This window comes from Pseudoliparis swirei, chromosome 18, assembly GCF_029220125.1.
Source record: "Pseudoliparis swirei isolate HS2019 ecotype Mariana Trench chromosome 18, NWPU_hadal_v1, whole genome shotgun sequence".
Taxonomy (NCBI): Eukaryota; Metazoa; Chordata; class Actinopteri; order Perciformes; family Liparidae; genus Pseudoliparis; species Pseudoliparis swirei.
Window position 1 is genome coordinate 535,198 of NC_079405.1, and position 24,064 is coordinate 559,261.

General features: G+C 48.0%; 1 protein-coding gene across 1 annotated transcript in view; it reads right to left on the reverse strand.

Annotated features, from left to right (window-relative positions):
* Positions 1-7,519: 7,519 nt before the first annotated feature.
* Positions 7,520-24,064, reverse strand: part of LOC130207760 (E3 ubiquitin-protein ligase RNF123) — a 101,634-nt gene continuing 85,089 nt past the window's right edge. The window contains exons 37-40 of the mRNA XM_056436447.1: positions 20,179-20,378; positions 16,167-16,261; positions 9,161-9,246; positions 7,520-7,857 (exon numbers count right to left, since the gene is read on the reverse strand). Of these exons, the coding sequence (XP_056292422.1) occupies positions 7,758-7,857; positions 9,161-9,246; positions 16,167-16,261; positions 20,179-20,378 (481 nt within the window). The 3' untranslated portion in view covers positions 7,520-7,757. The remainder of the gene's footprint in view (positions 7,858-9,160; positions 9,247-16,166; positions 16,262-20,178; positions 20,379-24,064) is intronic.

Below are 24,064 nucleotides of genomic sequence, written 5' to 3' on the forward strand. Positions count from 1 at the left end.
CCTCTTCGTCCTCTGTCACAGGCACTCTCAGAATGGTTTCTTTCAACCCTTGCAGACGAAGATGGCCCAAGAACTTAGTCTCCCACAGTTCATAATTATTTTCATCCCCGTCAAATAACAAGCGCGACCAGCGGCTCCCACTCGGCTCTACTGGCTTTCTGCTACTAGTCATGTTTGGTGCCTACACGCACCTAGTCTTAAGTGTTAGTTTTAAATGTTTTGCTCTATAGGTTTTCGCCATCACCTGGGCCCATAACCTCTTAGCAGAGCTAAGAGCACAGTGGATAAAACATAACACAAATAGCACCAACAATAAGACTTACTAGACGGAGGAATTATAGAATGGAGACACAGGATACGTGACTTGTCTGTTACACAGCCAATAGAGAACTGCCCTCACCCTCCAGTGAGGCTTTTTATTGACACTCAATAAACAGTTCACGCCCACACACAGGTGGCTCAAATCAGGTTCATTGGTCACATCAATCAGTTCAAGTTGCCCAATGTCCATTAGTAAATACGATAGAAATAGTAATAAAGTTATCACACAATATGAGAGCATATCTCAACATTTAGGATACACTGAGCTCCTCTCTCCTCTCCTCTCTCCTTAGGGTCGTTTAGGATACACTGAGCTCCTCTCTCCTCTCCTCTCTCCTTAGGGACGTTTAGGATACACTGAGCTCCTCTCTCCTCTCTCCTTAAGGACGTTTAGGATGCACTGAGCTCCTCTCTCCTTCGGGACGCTTAGGAGACACTGAGCTCCTCTCTCCTTAAGGACGCTTAGGAGACACTGAGCTCCTCTCTCCTTAAGGACGCTTAGGAGACACTGAGCTCCTCTCTCCTTAAGGACGCTTAGGAGACACTGAGCTCCTCTCCATAAGGACGCTTAGGAGACACTGAGCTCTCTCCTTAAGGACGCTTAGGAGACACTGAGCTCCTCTCTCCTTAAGGACGCTGAGGAGACACTGAGCTCCTCTCTCCTTAAGGATGCTTAGGAGACACTGAGCTCCTCTCCTTAAGGACGCTTAGGAGACACTGAGCTCCTCTCTCCTTAGGGACGCTTAGGAGACACTGAGCTCCTCTCTCCTCTCTCCTTAGGGACGCTTAGGAGACACTGAGCTCCTCTCTCCTCTCTCCTTAGGGACGCTTAGGAGACACTGAGCTCCTCTCTCCTTAGGGATGCTTAGGAGACACTGAGCTCCTCTCTCCTTAGGGACGCTTAGGAGACACTGAGCTCCTCTCTCCTTAAGGACGCTTAGGAGACACTGAGCTCCTCTCTCCTTAGGGACGCTTAGGAGACACTGAGCTCTCTCCTTAAGGACGCTTAGGAGACACTGAGCTCCTCTCTCCTTAGGGACGCTTAGGAGACACTGAGCTCTCTCCTTAAGGACGCTTAGGAGACACTGAGCTCCTCTCTCCTTAAGGACGCTGAGGAGACACTGAGCTCCTCTCTCCTTAAGGACGCTTAGGAGACACTGAGCTCCTCTCTCCTTAAGGATGCTTAGGAGACACTGAGCTCCTCTCTCCTTAAGGACGCTGAGGAGACACTGAGCTCCTCTCTCCTTAAGGATGCTTAGGAGACACTGAGCTCCTCTCTCCTTAAGGACGCTTAGGAGACACTGAGCTCCTCTCTCCTTAAGGACGCTTAGGAGACACTGAGCTCTCTCCTTAAGGACGCTTAGGAGACACTGAGCTCCTCTCCTTAAGGACGCTTAGGAGACACTGAGCTCCTCTCCTTAAGGATGCTTAGGAGACACTGAGCTCCTCTCTCCTTAAGGACGCTTAGGAGACACTGAGCTCCTCTCTCTCCTTAAGGACTTAGGACACACTGAGCTCCTCTCTCCTTAAGGACGCTTAGAGACACTGAGCTCCTCTCTCCTTAAGGACGCTTAGGAGACACTGAGCTCCTCTCTCCTTAAGGATGCTTAGGAGACACTGAGCTCCTCTCTCCTTAAGGATGCTTAGGAGACACTGAGCTCCTCTCTCCTTAAGGATGCTTAGGAGACACTGAGCTCTCTCCTTAAGGACGCTTAGGAGACACTGAGCTCCTCTCTCCTTAAGGACGCTTAGGAGACACTGAGCTCCTCTCTCCTTAAGGATGCTTAGGAGACACTGAGCTCCTCTCTCCTTAAGGATGCTTAGGAGACACTGAGCTCCTCTCTCCTTAAGGACGCTTAGAGACACTGAGCTCCTCTCTCCTTAAGGACGCTTAGGAGACACTGAGCTCCTCTCTCCTTAAGGGCGCTTAGGAGACACTGAGCTCCTCTGAGGACACTGAGGACTCCTCTCTCCTTAAGGACGCTGAGACACTGAGCTCCTCTCCTTAAGGACGCTTAGGAGACACTGAGCTCCTCTCTCCTTTGACGCTTAGGATACACTGAGCTCCTCTCTCCTTAGGGACGCTTAGGAGACACTGAGCTCCTCTCTCCTCTCTCCTTAGCGACGTTTAGGATACACTGAGCTCCTCTCACCTCTCTCCTTAGGGATGCTTAGGAGACACTGAGCTCCTCTCCTCTCTCCTTATGGGCGCTTAGGAGACACTGAGCTCCTCTCTCCTCTCCTTGGGCTTAGGAGACACTGAGCTCCTCTCTCCTTAGGGACGCTTAGGATACACTGAGCTCCTCTCTCCTCTCTCCTTATGGACGCTTAGGAGACACTGAGCTCCTCTCTCCTCTCTCCTTATGGACGCTTAGGAGACACTGAGCTCCTCTCTCCTCTCCTTAGGGGCTTAGGAGACATCTCCTCTCTCCTTATGGGCGCAGGAGACACTGAGCTCCTCCCTCTCTCCTTAGGGACGCTTAGGAGACACTGAGCTCCTCTCTCCTCTCCTTAGGGACGCTTAGGAGACACTGAGCTCCTCTCTCCTTATGGACGCTTAGGAGACACTGAGCTCCTCTCTCCTTAGGGACGCTTAGGAGACACTGAGCCCCTCTCTCCTCTCTCCTTAGGGACGCTTAGGAGACACTGAGCTCCTCTCTCCTTATGGACGCTTAGGAGACACTGAGCTCCTCTCCTCTCTCCTTAAGGATGCTTAGGAGACACTGAGCTCTCTCCTCTCCTTAGGGACGCTTAGGAGACACTGAGCTCTCCTCTCTCCTTAGGGATGCTTAGGATACACTGAGCTCCTCTCTCCTTAAGGATGCTTAGGAGACACTGAGCTCCTCTCTCCTTAAGGCTTAGGAGACACTGAGCTCCTCTCTCCTTAGGCTTGGAGACACTGAGCTCCTCTCTCCTTAAGGACGCTTAGGAGACACTGAGCTCCTCTCTCCTTAAGGACGCTTAGGAGACACTGAGCTCCTCTCTCCTTGGGGCGCTTAGGAGACACTGAGCTCCTCTCTCCTTAAGGACGCTTAGGAGACACTGAGCTCCTCTCTCCTTAGGGACGCTTAGGAGACACTGAGCTCCTCTCTCCTCTCTCCTTAGGATGCTGAGGAGACACTGAGCTCCTCTCTCCTTAAGGGCGCTTAGGAGACACTGTGCTCCTCTCTCCTTAAGGGCTTGGAGACACTGAGCTCCTCTCTCCTTAAGGACGCTTAGGAGACACTGAGCTCCTCTCTCCTTAAGGACGCTTAGGAGACACTGAGCTCCTCTCTCCTTAAGGATGCTTAGGAGACACTGAGCTCCTCTCTCCTTAAGGACGCTTAGGAGACACTGAGCTCTCTCCTTAAGGACGCTTAGGAGACACTGAGCTCCTCTCTCCTTAAGGACGCTTAGGAGACACTGAGCTCTCTCCTTAAGGATGCTTAGGAGACACTGAGCTCCTCTCTCCTTAAGGATGCTTAGGAGACACTGAGCTCCTCTCTCCTTAAGGACGCTTAGGAGACACTGAGCTCCTCTCTCTCCTTAAGGACGCTTAGGAGACACTGAGCTCTCTCCTTAAGGATGCTTAGGAGACACTGCTCCTCTCTCCTAAGGATGCTTAGGACACTGAGCTCCTCCTTAAGAATGCTTAGGAGACACTGAGCTCCTCTCTCCTTAAGGATGCTTAGAGACACTGAGCTCCTCTCTCCTTAAGGACTTAGGAGACACTGAGCTCCTCTCCTTAAGGACGCTTAGGAGACACTGAGCTCCTCCTCTCTCCTTAAGGATGCTTAGGAGACACTGAGCTCTCTCCTTAAGGGCGCTTGGAGACACTGAGCTCCTCTCATAAGGGCGCTTAGGAGACACTGAGCTCCTCTCTCCTTAAGGACGCTTAGGAGACACTGAGCTCCTCTCCTCTCCTTAGGACGCTTAGGAGACACTGGCTCCTCTCTCCTTAAGGACTTAGGAGACACTGAGCTCCTCTCTCCTTAAGGACTTAGGAGACACTGAGCTCCTCTCTCCTTAAGGATGCTTAGGAGACACTGAGCTCCTCTCCTTAAGGGCGCTTAGGAGACACTGAGCTCCTCTCCTCCCCTCTCTCCTTAGGGCGCTTAGGATACACTGAGCTCCTCCCTCTCTCTCCTTATGGACGCTTTAGGATGCACTGAGCTCCTCTCCTCTCCCTTATGGACGTTTAGGATACACTGGCTCCTCTCTCCTCTCCTCTCTCCTTAGGGGCGTTTTTTAGGATGCCTGGAAACCACTCTCTCCTTATGGGCTGAGGGAGACACTGGGCCTCCTCTCTCCTTAAGGACGCTTAGGGACACTGGGCTCCTCTCATGGGACGCTTAGGAGCACTGGGCTCCTCTCTCATGGATGCTGAGGAGGATTGCAGGCTCCCTCTCCTTAAGGATGCTTAGGAGACACTGAGCTCCTCTCTCCTGGACAGCTTAGGAGACACTGAGCTCCTCTCTCCTTAGGACGGCTGAGGAGACACTGAGCTCCTCTCTCCTTAAGGATGCTTAGGAGACACTGAGCTCCTCTCTCCTTAAGGGCTTAGGAGACACTGAGCTCCTCTCTCCTTATGGACGCTTAGGAGACACTGAGCTCCTCTCTCCTTAAGACGCAGGAGACACTGAGCCTCCTCTCTCCTTAAGGGCGCGCTTAGGAGACACTGAGCTCTCTCCTTAAGGATGCTGAGGAGACACTGAGCTCCTCTCTCCTTAAGGACGCTTAGGAGACACTGAGCTCCTCTCTCCTTAAGGATGCTGAGGAGACACTGAGCTCCTCTCTCCTTAAGGATGCTTAGGAGACACTGAGCTCCTCTCTCCTTAATCAGAATCAGAATCAGAAACAGTTTTATTGCCAGGAATGTTTACACAAACGAGGAATTTTTTTTGGTGGAAGGTGCAACATTTGGACATGACAAACAAACAACAATCAACACGACAGAAAGACAACAAGTAATGTGAAAGTGTTTGGGTGTGTGCTTCAAGTGGTGTGTTTTAGTTAAAAGTGTATGTTACGCGTGGCGTGTGTTTAAGTTAAAGTGCATGCAAATAAAGTGGCATGTGTGTGGAGGAGGCCTCAAGTTAAAGTGCATGTTAAAGTGACGTGTGTGGAGGAGGGAAGAAGAAGGAGGAGGGAGGAGGAGGGAGGAGGAGGAAGAGGAAGGAGCGGGAAGAAGGAGGAGAGAGGAAGGTGGAAGAAGAGGTGGTAGTCCTGGGGGTGACAGTCAGTCGCTTAGGAGACACTGAGCTCCTCTCTCCTTAAGGACGCTTAGGAGACACTGAGCTCCTCTCTCCTTAGGGACGCTTAGGAGACACTGAGCTCCTCTCTCCTCTCCTTATGGACGCTTAGGATACACTGAGCTCCTCTCTCCTCTCCTCTCTCCTTATGGACGCTTAGGAGACACTGAGCTCCTCTCTCCTCTGGAGACACTGAGCTCTCTCCTCTCTCTTTATGGACGCTTAGGAGACACTGAGCCCTCTCCTTAGGGACGCTTAGGAGACACTGAGCTCCTCTCTCCTCTCTCCTTATGGACGCTTAGGAGACACTGAGCTCCTCTCTCCTTATGGACGCTTAGGAGACACTGAGCTCCTCTCTCCTTATGGACGAGAGACACTGAGCCCTCTCTCCTCTCTCCTTAGGGACGCTTAGAGACACTGAGCCCTCTCTCCTCTCTCCTTATGGACGCTTAGGAGCACTGAGCTCCTCTCTCCTCTCTCCTTATGGACGCTTAGGAGACACTGAGCTCCTCTCTCCTTATGGACGCTTAGGATACACTGAGCTCCAATCTCTCTCCTTATGGACGCCTAGGAGACACTGAGCTCCTCTCTCCTCTCTCCTTATGGATGCTTAGAATACACTGAGCTCCTCTCTCCTTAGGGACGCTTAGGAGACACTGAGCTCCTCTCTCCTTAGGGACGCTTAGGAGACACTGAGCTCCTCTCTCCTCTCTCCTTAGGGATGCTTAGGAGACACTGAGCTCCTCTCTCCTCTCTCCTTAGGGACGCTTAGGATACACTGAGCTCCTCTCTCCTTATGGACGCTTAGGAGACACTGAGCTCCTCTCTCCTTATGGACGCTTAGGAGACACTGAGCTCCTCTCTCCTTAAGGATGCTTAGGATACACTGAGCTCCTCTCTCCTCTCTCCTTAGGGACGTTTAGGATACACTGAGCTCCTCTCTCCTTAGGGATGCTTAGGAGACACTGAGCTCCTCTCTCCTTAGGAGACACTGAGCTCCTCTCTCCTTATGGACGCTTAGGAGACACTGAGCTCCTCTCTCCTTAGGGACGCTTAGGAGACACTGAGCCCCTCTCTCCTCTCTCCTTAGGGACGCTTAGGAGACACTGAGCTCCTCTCTCTCCTTATGGACGCTTAGGAGACACTGAGCTCCTCTCTCCTTAGGAGACACTGAGCCCCTCTCCTCTCTCCTTAGGACGCTTAGGAGACACTGAGCTCCTCTCCCACATTTTAGGACACTCTCCTCTCCTCTCCTTAGGACGCTAGGATGCACTGAGCTCCCTCCTCTCTCTCCTTATGGACGTTTAGGAGACACTGAGCCCCTCCTCTCCTCTCTCCTTAGGGACTTAGGACACTGAGCCTCCTCTCCTCTCTCCTTATGGGCCTTAGGATACACTGAGCTCCTCTCTCCTCTCTCTCCTTAAGGATGAATGTTCATCTCTCAATCACACGTTACTAACTCTGCTTTCTCCCCGGAGTCCTTGTGACTTCACGTCTCATGGGGTCATCGGACCCTATGAGACGGCATAGATCCTATCTGCTGATGGATCGTCTGGGTCGTGGAATTCCTGCTCATGACTACGCCACTGTCCTGTTGAGACTCCGCCCACTGTTGAGACTCCGCCCACTCCTCCTCTCTACCTCCATCTGATGGATGGTGGAGGTCTCCATCGTGGAATATGCCTACTATGAACTATTCATACACTCTGTCACATTCATTGAATGTATTTAAACTCTAAATCTGTCCTTCTGGTCACATGACATCTATTGTTCTGTCCATCCTGGAGAGGGATCCTCCTCTGTTCTCTCCTCAAGGGTTCTGACCTTTTACCCTGAAGGGTTGTTTGGGAGTTGTTCCTGATGGAAAATGGACTATACAAATAAACTGAATTGAATATATATATACAGACAAACATACACATTAATGTTGCACATGTCTCTAAAGAGGAAGAACAGCTGATCCAGGAGGCTTTTTAAATATTTTATTTTGCTCTTAATTTTTTTCTCAACACAAAAGGAAACTTTACAGCCTTCCACACAACACAAGGAGAGGGGGGGGGGGCTGTTATTCATGTTATTAATGTTATGTATTCATGACCAACGGAGACGTGATAATCACTCGTCTTCACATCGTGACTGAAGCTATTGCATCATCCTCCCCCCAAAACACACAGGTAACAGCCAACCTGTGTGTGTGTGTGTGTGTTAGCAGGCGGCCGGCTTGCTGTAGTCCTCCACCCCGGTGATGGTCGCCTTGCAGAAGAAGCAATCCTTGTTGTTCATCAGGTGCTGGTTGATGCAGGCTCTACACAGGAGACACAAGCACACGCTGTAGATGGTCATGTGACGCGTCATGTGATACGTGTCCTCTCACGTATGTGGAGGTCAAAGGTCGGCACCTCCAAACAAAACCTCCCTGATTAACTTGTTAGTTTCATGTGTATTTGAAGAATAGAAGAATGAGCTCAGCTTAAAGGTAATGATGTTCTCATGGTGCGTTCATGCTCTGCTCAGTGAACATGAGTCCTGAAGGTAGATGACGTTCTCATGGTGCGTTCAGGCTCTGCTCAGTGAACATGAGTACTGAAGGTAGATGATAACGTTCTCATGGTGCGTTCAGGCTCTGCTCAGTGAACATGAGTACTGAAGGTAGATAATGTTCTCATGGTGCGTTCAGGCTCTGCTCAGTGAACATGAGTCCTGAAGGTAGATGATAACGTTCTCATGATGCGTTCAGGCTCTGCTCAGTGAACATGAGTACTGAGGGTAGATGATGACGTTCTCATGGTGCGTTCAGGCTCTGCTCAGTGAACATGAGTCCTGAAGGTAGATGATGTTCTCATGGTGCGTTCAGGCTCTGCTCAATGAACATGAGTCCTGAAGGTAGATGATGATGTTCTCATGGTGCGTTCAGGCTCTGCTCAATGAACATGAGTCCTGAAGGTACATGATGATGTTCTCATGGTGCGTTCAGGCTCTGCTCAATGAACATGAGTCCTGAAGGTAGATGATGATGTTCTCATGGTGCGTTCAGGCTCTGCTCAATGAACATGAGTCCTGAAGGTACATGATGATGTTCTCATGGTGCGTTCAGGCTCTGCTCAATGAACATGAGTCCTGAAGGTACATGATAACATTCTCATGGTGCGTTCAGGCTCTGCTCAGTGAACATGAGGACTGAAGGTAGATGATAAACTTCTCATGATGCGTTCATGAAATCTAGTAAAATGTAGTGTTGGTGGTGACCTAGAATAAATCCAGATGTTTTCACATGAATATGAAATGGATGAGATGAAGTAGGAGCTGTTTACATGAAACTAATAACCATGACAATGACCGTTGACCCTCAGATGAATGGTCTGTTCTTATAACGATATGGACCCTGAAGGCATCGTCATGGCCCTGGTGGAGCGGCTCCATCACAGCAGCAGCTCTCCTCCCTCACTCAGCCTCACGCTGGCAGGGAAATCAAGCGCACCTCCAGGATGACGTGAGGGACGGAGTTACCAGCTGACTGCGGAGCAACACGCACACGTGCGTGTGTGCGTGCGTGTGTGTGTGTGCGTGTGTGTGTGTGTGTGTGTGTGTGTGCGTGTGTGTGGACTCACTTGCAGGACTTGTGTGAGCAGGGCTTGAACACGGCGGAGATGGAGTGGGCGTAGCAGATCGGGCAGAGGTCGTCCTCACTGGTCGGCTGGAGACAGAAGACAGGGAGACGGTGACTGGTTCTGATGTGGTAATACATGAATACATGAATACATGAACCACGAATACATGAACACATGAATACATGAATACATGAACCACGAATACATGAACACATGAATACATGGACACATGAACACATGAATACATGAACACATGAATACATGAATACATGAATACATGAACACATGAATACATGAATACATGAACACATGAACACATGAATACATGAACACATGAATACATGAACACATGAATACATGAATACATGAACACATGAATACATGAACACATGAATACATGAACACATGAATACATGAACACATGAACACATGAACACATGAACACATGAACACATGAACACATGAACACATGAATACATGAACACATGAATACATGAACACATGAACACATGAACACATGAACACATGAATACATGGACAAATGAACACATGAAGACATGAATACATGAACACATGAACACATGAAGACATGAATACATGAACACATGAACACATGAACACATGAATACATGAACACATGAATACATGAACACATGAATACATGAATACATGAACACATGAAGACATGAAGACATGAACCACGAATACATGAACACATGAATACATGGACAAATGAACACATGAATACATGAAGACATGAATACATGAACACATGAACCACGAATACATGAATACATGGACAAATGAACACATGAAGACATGAACACATGAATACATGGACACATGAATACATGAACACATGAAACACGAATACATGAACACATGAATACATGAACCACGAATACATGAACACATGAATACATGGACAAATGAACACATGAAGACATGAACACATGAATACATGAACACATGAATACATGAACACATGAATACATGAACACATGAATACATGGACACATGAACACATGAATACATGAACACATGAACACATGAACACATGCACGAATACATGAACACATGAACACATGGACACATGAATACATGAACACATGAATACATGAACACATGAACACATGAACACATGAACACATGAATACATGAACACATGAATACATGAACACATGAACACATGAAACACGAATACATGAACACATGAATACATGAATACATGAACACATGAACACATGAACCACGAATACATGAACACATGAATACATGGACACATGAATACATGAAACACGAATACATGAACACATGAACACATGAATACATGAACACATGAACATGAACACATGAACACATGAATACATGAACACATGAACACATGGACATGAACACATACATGAACACGACACATGAACACATGAACACATGAACACATGAACACATGGACACATGAACACATGAATATATGGACACATGAACACATGAACACATGAATACACAAGGTCATGTTATCTCTATAGGTGGTCATGTTCTCTATAGGTGGTCATGTTCTCTATAGGTGGTCATGTTATCTATAGGTCATGTTATCTCTATATGGTCATGTTCTCTATGGTCATGAATCTATAGGTGGTCATGTTCTCTCTATAGGTGGTCATGTTCTCTATAGGTGGTCATGTTCTCTCTATAGGTGGTCATGTTCTCTCTATAGGTGGTCATGTTCTCTTTAGGTGGTCATGTTATCTATAGGTGGTCATGTTATCTCTATAGGTGGTCATGTTCTCTCTATAGGTGGTCATGTTCTCTCTATAGGTGGTCATGTTCTCTATAGGTGGTCATGTTATCTCTATAGGTGGTCATGTTCTCTCTATAGGTGGTCATGTTCTCTATAGGTGGTCATGTTCTCTCTATAGGTGGTCATGTTCTCTCTATAGGTGGTCATGTTATCTCTATAGGTGGTCATGTTCTCTATAGGTGGTCATGTTCTCTATAGGTGGTCATGTTATCTATAGGTGGTCATGTTATCTCTATAGGTGGTCATGTTCTCTTTAGTTGGTCATGTTATCTATAGGTGGTCATGTTATCTCTATAGGTGGTCATGTTCTCTATAGGTGGTCATGTTCTCTCTATAGGTGGTCATGTTCTCTATAGGTGGTCATGTTATCTCTATAGGTGGTCATGTTCTCTATAGGTGGTCATGTTATCTCTATAGGTGGTCATGTTATCTCTATAGGTGAGACTGAGAGGCCTTGAGGAGGACGGGAACACGTCACAAAGATGAATTCTCATGTTATCTCTATAGGTGAGACTGAGAGGCCGGAGAGGTGGACGGGAAACACAACAAAGATCTCTGAATTGATTTCAGGCCAATGAGGAAGCAGCCGGAGGTCTGTACACAGACCAGCACACACAGGAAGAGGAGGGGATGAAGAGGAGGGGAGGAACATTTACCTGAGGCACAACGAGTAATGATGAGTTGTTGGATGGAGCACAACATCAGTCCACAAAGTACACATTCAACCAACCACAAAGACTCACATCGACCACAAAGACTCAAAACAACCACAAAGATTCAAACTTCAAGATGCACAAGCAACCAACACTCAAACCAACCACAAAGACTCACATCGACCACAAAGACTCAAAACAACCACAAAGACTCAAAACAACCACAAAGACTCACACCGACCACAAAGACTCAAAACAACCACGACTCAAAACAACCACAAAGACTCACCGACCACAAAGACTCAAACCGACTACAAACACTCAAACCAACCACAAAGACTCAAAACAACCACAAAGATTCAAAAACAACCACAAATATTCAAAAACAACCACAAAGACTCAAACCTACCACAAAGACTCACTCCGACCACAAAGACTCAAAAACAACCACAAAGACTCAAAAACAACCACAAAGACTCAAAACAACCACAAAGACTCAAATAGACCACAAAGACTCACACTGACCACAAAGACTCAAACCGACTACAAACACTCAAACCAACTACAAAGACTCAAACCTACCACAAAGACTCAAAAACAACCACAAAGACTCAAACCAACCACAAAGACTCAACCCACCACAAAGACTCAAACCACCACAAAGACTCAAACCGACCACAAAGACTCAAACCGACTACAAACACTCAAACCGACTACAAAGACTCAAACCGACCAAAGACTCAAACCGACTACAAACACTCAAACCGACTACAAAGACTCACACCGACCACAAAGACTCAAACCGACCACAAAGACTCAAACCGTCCACAAATACTCACACCGACCACAAAGACTCACACCGACCACAAAATCTCAAACCGACTACAAACACTCAAACCGACTACAAAGACTCAAACCTACCACAAAGACTCAAAAACAACCACAAAGACTCAAAACAACCACAAAGACTCAAACCGACCACAAAGACTCAAACCGACTACAAAGACTCACAGACCACAAAGACTCAAACCGACCACAAAGACTCACACCGACCACAAAGACTCACACCGACCACAAAGACTCAAACCGACTACAAAGACTCAAACCGACCACAAAGACTCAAACCGACCACAAAGACTCAAACCGTCTACAAAGACTCAAACCGACCACAAAGTCTCAAAAACAACCACAAAGACTCAAACCGACCACAAAGACTCACACCGACCAAAAAGACTCAAACCGACTACAAACACTCAAACCGACTACAAAGACTCAAACCGACCACAAAGACTCAAACCGTCCACAAAGACTCACACCGACCACAAAGACTCACACCGACCACAAAGACTCACACCGACCAAAAAGACTCAAACCGACTACAAACACTCAAACCGACTACAAAGACTCAAACCGACCACAAAGACTCAAACCGACCACAAAGACTCACACCGACCACAAAGACTCACACCGGCCACAAAGACTCACACCACAAAGACTCAAACCGACAAAGACTCACACCGACCAAAGACTCAAACCGACACAAAGACTACAAAGACTCAAACCGACTACAAACACTCAAACCGACTACAAAGACTCAAACCGACCACAAAGACTCAAACCGTCCAGAAAGACTCACACCGACCACAAAGACTCACACCGACCACAAAGTCTCAAAAACAACCACAAAGACTCAAACCGGCCACAAAGACTCACACCGACCAAAAAGACTCAAACCGACTACAAACACTCAAACCGACTACAAAGACTCAAACCGACCACAAACACTCAAACCGACTACAAAGACTCAAACCGACCACAAAGACTCAAACCGTCCACAAAGACTCACACCGACCACAAAGACTCACACCGACCACAAAGTCTCAAAAACAACGATAGACTCAAACCGACCACAAAGTCTCAAAAACAACCACAAAGACTCAAACCGACCACAAAGACTCACACCGACCAAAAAGACTCAAACCGACTACAAACACTCAAACCGACTACAAAGACTCAAACCGACCACAAAGACTCAAACCGACCACAAAGACTCAAACCGTCCACAAAGACTCACACCGACCACAAAGACTCACACCGACCACAAAGACTCACACCGACCAAAAAGACTCAAACCGACTACAAAGACTCAAACCGTCCACAAAGACTCACACCGGCCACAAAGACTCAAACCGACTACAAACACTCAAACCGACCAAAAAGACTCAAACCGACTACAAAGACTCAAACCGACCACAAAGACTCAAACCGACTACAAAGACTCACACCGACCACAAAGACTCAAACCGACCACAAAGACTCAAACCGACCACAAAGACTCAAACCGACCACAAAGACTCAAACCGACTACAAAGACTCACACCGACCAAAAAGACTCAAACCGACTACAAACACTCAAACCGACTACAAAGACTCAAACCGACCACAAATACTCACACCGACCACAAAGACTCACACCGACCACAAAATCTCAAACCGACTACAAACACTCAAACCGACTACAAAGACTCACACCGACCAAAAAGACTCAAACCGACTACAAACACTCAAACCGACTACAAAGACTCAAACCGACTACAAACACTCAAACCGACCACAAAGACTCAAACCGACCACAAAGACTCAAACCGTCCACAAAGACTCAAACCGTCCACAAATACTCACACCGACCACAAAGACTCACACCGACCACAAAATCTCAAACCGACTACAAAGACTCAAACCGACCACAAAGACTCAAACCGACCACAAAGACTCACACCGACCACAAAGACTCACACCGACCACAAAGACTCACACCGACCAAAAAGACTCAAACCGACTACAAAGACTCAAACCGTCCACAAAGACTCACACCGGCCACAAAGACTCACACCGACCAAAAAGACTCAAACCGACTACAAACACTCAAACCGACTACAAAGACTCAAACCGACCACAAAGACTCAAACCGTCCAGAAAGACTCACACCGACCACAAAGTCTCAAAAACAACCACAAAGACTCAAACCGGCCACAAAGACTCACACTGACCAAAAAGACTCAAACCGACTACAAACACTCAAACTGACTACAAAGACTCAAACCGACTACAAAGACTCAAACCGTCCACAAAGACTCACACCGACCACAAAGACTCACACCGATCACAAAGACTCAAACCGACCACAAAGACTCACACCGACCAAAAAGACTCAAACCGACTACAAACACTCAACCCGACTACAAAGACTCAAACCGACTACAAACACTCAAACCGACCACAAAGACTCAAACCGACTACAAAGACTCACACCGACCAAAAAGACTCAAACCGACCACAAACACTCAAACCGACCACAAAGACTCACACCGACCACAAACACTCAAACCGACTACAAAGACTCACACCGACCAAAAAGACTCAAACCGACCACAAAGACTCACACCGACCAAAAAGACTCAAACCGACTACAAACACTCAAACCGACTACAAAGACTCAAACCGACCACAAAGACTCAAACCGTCCACAAAGACTCAAACCGACTACAAAGACTCAAACCGACCACAAAGACTCAAACCGACCACAAAGACTCAAACCGTCCACAAAGACTCACACCGACCACAAAGTCTCAAAAACAACGATACTCAAACAACCACAAAGACTCAAACCGACCACAAAGACTAACACCGACCAAAAAGACTCAAACCGACTACACTCAAACCGACTACAAAGACTCAAACCGACCACAAAGACTCACACCGACCACAAACACTCAAACCGACCACACAGACTCAAACCGTCCACAAAGACTCACATCGGCCACAAAGACTCACACCGACCAAAAAGACGCAAACCGACGACAAACACTCAAACCGACTACAAAGACTCAAACCGACCACAAAGACTCAAACCGACCACAAAGACTCAAACCGTCCACAAAGACTCACACCGACCACAAAGACTCACACCGACGACAAAGTCTCAAAAACAACGATACTCAAACCGACCACAAAGTCTCAAAAACAACCACAAAGACTCAAACCGACCACAAAGACTAACACCGACCAAAAAGACTCAAACCGACTACACTCAAACCGACTACAAAGACTCAAACCGACTACAAAGACTCAAACCGTCCACAAAGACTCACACCGACCACAAAGATTCACACCGACCACAAAGACTCACACCGACCACAAAGACTCAAAACAACCACAAAGACTCAAAACAACCACAAAGTCTCAAAAACAACCACAAAGTCTAAAAAACAACCACAAAGTCTCAAAAACAACTACAAAGTCTCAAAAACAACGATAAAGACTCAAACCGACGACAAAGACTCAAAAACAACCACAAAGACTCAATCCGACCACAAAGACTCAAAAACAACCACAAAGACTCAAACCGACCACAAAGACTCAAAAACCTAACCCGACAGTGTGTTCCTCTTTCCTAACCTCCTCTTTCCTATCCGCTCCAGAAAACCTGTTTCAGGAATGCGAGCTGCCGAGTCACATGACACGAAGCCGGCCAATCGGTGGCCTTCGTACTCACAGCTGTGCTGGCTGCAGCCTGTTTGGATTCTTCGGTGAGAAACGTCAACATCAGCTCCACCTTCTGCTTCTCCTCCTCGCTGATGTAGTCGGTGTCTGTTGGTGGAGTAGAGCACGCACACACACACTAATAATAGAGGAGTTGGATATTGACTTGTGCTCCAACGGAATCACTGCAGATTCTATATATACACACACATATATATATTTATATGTGTGTGTATATACATATATACATATATATATACACATATATACATACACATATATATATAAACACATATATACACATATATATATTCACATATATATACACATGTATATATACACACATATATATGTGTATATATATATGTGTATATATATGTGTATATACACACACATATATATATATATATATATGTGTATACACACACACATATATATATATATACACACATACAAATGTTTTTAAACTATTTAAATATGGAATACAAAATTATAAAAAAAGGAAAATCCATTGAGTAGGTTTTATGTAACTTGTTGTGTTAGACGTCTCCTCCGTGACTCGGAGGTTGCTCCTCTACAGTCTCATCACGGTGAGTAAGACGATCTGAGGGCGGACACGAGAGAGAGGCGCCCGGTCTGCACATAATGACATCTGGGAAACACTCAGATCCCCTTCCAGCTCCGCATATACAAATATGAAGCGCGAAGGAAGAAACTAAATAATACAACGCTCGATATTCATGAGCGCCGTCTGATCTGGTGAGAACCGCTCCGTCACGGAGGAGGACTCTGAGGAACCATATGCTCATCACACAGGAAGCAGGAGTCAGAGGGAGTCAGAAGGAGTCAAAGGGGGTCATAGGGAGTTGTCAGGAGTCAGTGGGAGTTAGAGGGAGCCAGAGGACGTCACTGGGAGTCAGTGGGAGTTAGAGGGAGTCAGTGGGAGTTAGAGGGAGTCAGTGGGAGTCAGAGGACATCAGTGGGAGTTAGAGGGAGTCAGTGGGAGTCAGAGGGAGTTAGAGGACGTCAGTGGGAGTCAGAGGGAGTTAGAGGGAGTCAGAGGAAGTCAGTGGGAGTCAGTGGGAGTTAGAGGGAGTCAGTGGGAGTCAGAGGGAGTCAGTGGGAGTCAGAGGACGTCAGTGGGAGTTAGAGGGAGTCAGAGGGAGTCAGTGGGAGTTAGAGGGAGTTAGAGGACGTCAGTGGGAGTCAGAGGGAGTTAGAGGATGTCAGTGGTAGTTAGAGGACGTCAGTGGGAGTTAGAGGGAGTCAGAGGAAGTCAGTGGGAGTCAGTGGGAGTCAGTGGGAGTCAGAGGACGTCAGTGGGAGTTAGAGGGAGTCAGTGGGAGTTAGAGGGAGTCAGAGGGAGTCAGGGGGAGTTAGAGGGAGTTAGAGGACGTCAGTGGGAGTTAGAGGGAGTCAGTGGGAGTTAGAGGGAGTCAGAGGGAGTTAGAGGGAGTTAGAGGACGTCAGAGGGAGTCAGAGGACGTCAGTGGGAGTCAGTGGGAGTTAGAGGGAGTCAGTGGGAGTTAGAGGACGTCAGTGGGAGTTAGAGGGAGTCAGTGGGAGTCAGAGGGAGTCAGAGGGAGTTAGAGGACATCAGAGGGAGTTAGAGGGAGTCCGAGGGAGTTAGAGGGAGTCTAAGGGAGTTAGAGGGAGTCAGAGGACATCAGAGGGAGTTAGAGGGAGTCACAGGGAGTCCGAGGGAGTTAGAGGGAGTCAGTGGGAGTCAGAGGGAGTCAGTGGGAGTCAGAGGGAGTTAGAGGACGTCAGTGGGAGTCAGTGGGAGTCAGAGGGAGTTACAGGACGTCAGTGGGAGTTAGAGGGAGTCAGAGGGAGTTAGAGGACATCAGAGGGAGTTAGAGGGAGTTAGAGGGAGTCTAAGGGAGTCAGAGGGAGTCAGTGGGAGTCAGAGGGAGTCAGAGGACATCCGAGGGAGTCCGAGGGAGTTAGAGGGAGTCAGTGGGAGTCAGAGGGAGTCAGTGGGAGTTAGAGGGAGTCAGTGGGAGTCAGAGGGAGTCAGTGGGAGTCAGTGGGAGTTAGAGGGAGTCAGTGGGAGTTAGAGGGAGTCAGTGGGAGTCAGAGGGAGTCAGTGGGAGTCAGAGTGAGTCAGAGGGAGTCAGAGGGAGTCAGAGGGAGTTAGAGGGAGTCAGTGGGAGTCAGTGGGAGTCAGTGGGAGTCAGAGGGAGTCAGTGGGAGTTAGAGGGAGTCAGTGGGAGTTAGAGGGAGTTAGAGGGAGTTAGAGGGAGTTAGAGGGAGTCAGAGGGAGTTAGAGGGAGTTAGAGGGAGTTAGAGGGAGTCAGTGGGAGTTAGAGGGAGTCAGAGGGAGTTAGAGGGAGTCAGTGGGAGTCAGAGGGAGTTAGAGGGAGTCAGTGGGAGTCAGTGGGAGTCAGAGGGAGTCAGTGGGAGTCAGAGGGAGTCAGTGGGAGTCAGAGGGAATCAGAGGGAGTCAGTGGGAGTCAGAGGGAGTTAGAGGGAGTCAGTGGGAGTCAGTGGGAGTCCAGGATGGTCCTGATGCCCCCCTGTGGAGGCCCCAGACTCATCGTTACTGTAGCTGCTCGGGGCCTTTGGGAGGAGAGAGGAGCTCAGTGTATCCTAAGCGTCCATAAGGAGAGAGGAGAGAGGAGCTCAGTGTCTCCTAAACGTCCATAAGGAGAGAGGAGAGAGGAGCTCAGTGTATCCTAAACGTCCATAAGGAGAGAGGAGAGAGGAGCTCAGTGTATCCTAAGCGTCCATAAGGAGAGAGAGAGGAGCTCAGTGTATCCTAAACGTCCATAAGTAGAGTGAAGAGAGGAGCTCAGTGTATCTTAAGCGTCCATAAGGAGAGAGGAGAGGAGCTCAGTGTATCCTAAGCGTCCATAAGGAGAGAGGAGAGAGGAGCTCAGTGTATCCTAAGCGTCCATAAGGAGAGAGGAGAGGAGCTCAGTGTATCCTAAGCGTCCATAAGGAGAGAGGAGAGAGGAGCTCAGTGTATCCTAAGCGTCCATAAGGAGAGAGGAGAGGAGCTCAGTGTATCCTAAGCGTCCATAAGGAGAGAGGAGAGAGGAGCTCAGTGTATCCTAAACGTCCATAAGAAGAGAGGAGAGGAGAGAGGAGCTCAGTGTATCCTAAGCGTCCTTAAGGAGAGAGGAGAGAGGAGCTCAGTGTCTCCTAAGCGTCCTTAAGGAGAGAGGAGAGAGGAGCTCAGTGTATCCTAAGCGTCCATAAGGAGAGAGGTGAGAGGTGCTCCGTGTCTCCTAAGTGTCCATAAGGGGAGAGGAGCTCAGTGTATCCTAAGCGTCCATAAGGAGAGAGGAGAGGAGCTCAGTGTCTCCTAAGTGTCCATAAGGAGAGAGGAGAGAGGAGCTCAGTGTCTCCTAAGCGTCCATAAGGAGAGAGGAGAGAGGAGCTCAGTGTCTCCTAAGCGTCCTTAAGGAGAGAGGAGCTCAGTGTATCCTAAGCATCCATAAGGAGAGAGGAGCTCAGTGTCTCCTAAGCGTCCATAAGGAGAGGAGAGAGGAGCTCAGTGTCTCCTAAGCGTCCATAAGGAGAGAGGAGAGGAGCTCAGTGTCTCCTAAGCGTCCATAAGGAGAGAGGAGAGAGGAGCTCAGTGTCTCCTAAGCGTCCATAAGGAGAGAGGAGAGAGGAGCTCAGTGTCTCCTAAGTGTCCATAAGGAGAGAGGAGCTCAGTGTATCCTAAGCGTTCATAAGGAGAGAGGAGAGAGGAGCTCAGTGTCTCCTAAGCGTCCATAAGGAGAGAGGAGAGGAGCTCAGTGTCTCCTAAGCGTCCATAAGGAGAGAGGAGAGAGGAGCTCAGTGTCTCCTAAGCGTCCATAAGGAGAGAGGAGAGAGGATTATAAATACACTAAACACTAAAGTGTGGATGTTTCCCAGGAGACGTTGAAGCAATGAACTCTTCATGTTGTTGTTGTTGTTGTTGTCTCCTCTTCTCTTCCAGAGGAGAGGTCTCTACTGACGGCCCACAGCGCCCTCTAGAGGCGGCTCCGAGAACTCTCTGATGCTGATGTGTACGCGAAAAGAAAACTCACATGCGTGAAGGGAGAAGTGCTTTCGCTCAGAGGGCCCGGCGGTCGCAGCCGCGCCCGACCCCAGGGGGGCCCCGCCCGGACGGGCAGTGGAGGAGGTGACGGACGCCGCGGAGGCGGGGCCCCCCTCTCCTAACAGGTGCTGGATGGAGTGGAGCTGGAAGCAGGGGTCCGACAGCAGGACGGAGGACGCCCGGGAGACCCTGAAGAAGAGGAGGAGGAGAAGAAGAAGAGTTTGACTAGGATGAGGACAAAAGAAACAAAGGGATACTGGTCTACGGGGATCCCTCAGCTGGTCTACAGGGATCCCTCAGCTGGTCTACGGGGATCCCTCAGCTGGTCTACGGGGATCCCTCAGCTGGTCTACGGGGATCCCTCAGCTGGTCTACGGGGATCCCTCAGCTGGTCTACGGGGATCCCTCAGCTGGTCTACGGGGATCCCTCAGCTGGTCTACGGGGATCCCTCAGCTGGTCTACAGGGATCCCTCAGCTGGTCTACGGTTATCCGCCCCAGTCCAACGCTCTGAAGTCGGTTTAAACCGTCAGAGATGATCTCTAATATTTATTTTATATTTCTGTGAAAACGGATTTATTCTAGTTTATCACCAACACTACGTTTTACTAGATTACATGTGAACGCATCATGAGAACGTTATCATCTACCTTCAGTACTCATGTTCACTGAGCAGAGCCTGAACGCACCATGAGAACGTTATCATCTACCTTCTCAGTACTCATGTTCACTGAGCAGAGCCTGAACGCACCATGTAACTGAAGTGAAACTCCTGGTTAGCGGTGTTGCTAACATCACTAGCTAACGTTACTAGCTCTCCTCCTGTTGGTCTAAAAACGGATTGGTTGTTTACAAAGTCACAAGGCCATGATGTCCTGATCACATGATCACATGTTCTACTGATCACATGTTCTACTGATCACATGATCTACTGATCACATGTTCCACTGATCACATGATCCACTGATCACATGATCTACTGATCACATGTTCCACTGATCACATGATCTACTGATCACATGTTCCACTGATCACATGTTCTACTGATCACATGATCACATGTTCTACTGATCACATGATCTACTGATCACATGTTCCACTGATCACATGATCCACTGATCACATGTTCCACTGATCACATGTTCCACTGATCACATGTTCTACTGATCACATGATCACATGATCTACTGATCACATGTTCTACTGATCACATGTTCCACTGATCACATGATCTACTGATCACATGTTCTACTGATCACATGGTCACATGTTCTACTGATCACATGTTCCACTGATCACATGTTCTACTGATCACATGATCACATGTTCCACTGATCACATGTTCCACTGATCACATGATCTACTGATCACATGTTCTACTGATCACATGGTCACATGTTCTACTGATCACATGTTCTACTGATCACATGTTCCACTGATCACATGATCTACTGATCACATGTTCTACTGATCACATGGTCACATGTTCTACTGATCACATGTTCCACTGATCACATGTTCTACTGATCACATGGTCACATGTTCTACTGATCACATGTTCCACTGATCACATGTTCCACTGATCACATGATCTACTGATCACATGTTCTACTGATCACATGATCACATGTTCTACTGATCACATGTTCCACTGATCACATGATCTACTGATCACATGATCTACTGATCACATGATCTACTGATCACATGTTCCACTGATCACATGATCCACTGATCACATGTTCCACTGATCACATGATCTACTGATCACATGTTCTACTGATCACATGATCTACTGATCACATGTTCCACTGATCACATGATCCACTGATCACATGTTCCACTGATCACATGTTCCACTGATCACATGATCTACTGATCACATGTTCTACTGATCACATGATCTACTGATCACATGTTCCACTGATCACATGTTCTACTGATCACATGTTCCACTGATCACATGATCTGAGGTTCCTGTCCTAAACTAGATCAGCTCTCTGTTTGGCCGGGACAAACGGAACTCTGGATTGGAACCCCAAAAAGCAAAAGTCAGACAGGAAGCTGTTGATCAGCAGCACAGATCTGAAGACGAGGAACAAAACAACAACAACAAACACAGACAACAACAACAAACACAGACAACAACATCTCACAGGAAACATGTTTCTCTCCTGGAAAAGAAATCGAAGAAATCCTGTTTTTATTTCTGTCTTCTCACAAACAGAAAAACTCGATGTCACATGAGACGAGATGGAGAGCCTCTCCCTCCTCCCTCTCTTCTCTCTCTCCTTTCCCCTCTCCTCCTTTCCTCCTGCTCTCCTCCCCACCACCACTCAATCCAACTACTGTGCATCAATCTTTAATGGCGGGCCTCCCACTCACTCCCCCTCTCCCCTCTGAGTCTTCCTCTCCCGGGACTCTTCTGGGTGGAGCTGCTGCTGGAGGTGGTGTAGTGAGTGCTGCGAGTCCTTTGCACCGCCCACTGCCTCCTTACCGGTTCATCCTCCGTTCATAGACAGCTGTCAACGACGGGGCCACATGGCGAGTGTTCCTCTCAACGGCTCAGGAATACATTTTAATATACTTGTATTATTGTTTATGAGTCGTAACGTTTGTCCAGACGGAGCCACGTCAGACTCTGGAGCAGCAAAAGAACCCTGACAAAGAGAAGAGCCGCCACGACAACACATTGACCCTCTGGACCCTCAGGAGGGTCACCGTGAAGAGGGTCCTCATTGGTGGGGGTGTGAACACACTGAGGCTGCTGGACGTTCATCTTGTTGAAGGTCTCTCTTCCACAGAGATGTGGTCAGAGTCCATGAGAACAGAAGGAAGAGGAGGAGTCGCCTCAGAGCGTGGAGGTGGAGAGGAGGAGTTGCCTCAGAGCATGGAGGTGGAGAGGAAGAGGAGGAGTCGCCTCAGAGCGTGGAGAGGAAGAGGAGGACACCTGGAGACCTCAGGACGGGCTGAGGCTCTTCTGAAAGTACCGGTCAACAGTGTTTCTGCTCAAATTAACAACATTTAATTTCTGTAATCATTTGAATGTAAATGATGCATTTGGTGTCTACATTTCACAGTATTTGAAAATGTCTGTTAAAGAATAAAAACATCAACAGGTGCCTCCCACAGGGAGACAGCTGTGACCTTTCTGTGACCTTTCATCACAGCAGACACTTCACGAGGAGAGACGGCCGGTCCTGTCTTCACATGGGGGGGGGGGGGGGGGCAGAGCGAAGGAGATAGAGAGAGGGAGAGAGAGAGAGAGAGAGAGAGGGAGAAGGAGACAGAGAGAGAGAGAGAGAGAGAGAGAGAGAGAGAGAGAGACAGAGAGAGAGAGAGGGAGAGAGACATAGAGAGAGAGAGGGAGAGAGACATAGAGAGAGAGAGACATAGAGAGAGAGAGAGGGAGAGAGATAGAGAGAGAGAGAGAGAGAGAGAGAGAGGAGAGAGAGAGAGACATAGAGAGAGAGAGAGAGAGAGAGAGAGAGAGAGAGAGAGGGAGAGAGACAGACGTGGGGATGAAAACAACAATGTGTGAACGTGAACAGAAATAAAGCAAAATAGCAGAAAAAAGAAATAGGAGAAAAGAAAGAGCAGGAGATGGGCGCTTTGAAAGAGAGAGAGAGAGAGTGTGTGCGGGGGGTGGGGGGATTTAACTATAATGGAGGAGGAGGAGGAGGCAGACACAGCGAGTGGTTAGCTGACGGGAAGCAGCTCACAGCTCCACTACACGCTCATCTGGACACACACACACACACACACACCTGGAGAGAAGGACTTCTCTCACAGCTGCATGTTTCACAGATTTCTCTTCTGCATACAAAATCTATCATCCACCCACTGAAGAAAAACACGTCCGCACGGATCAGCCGG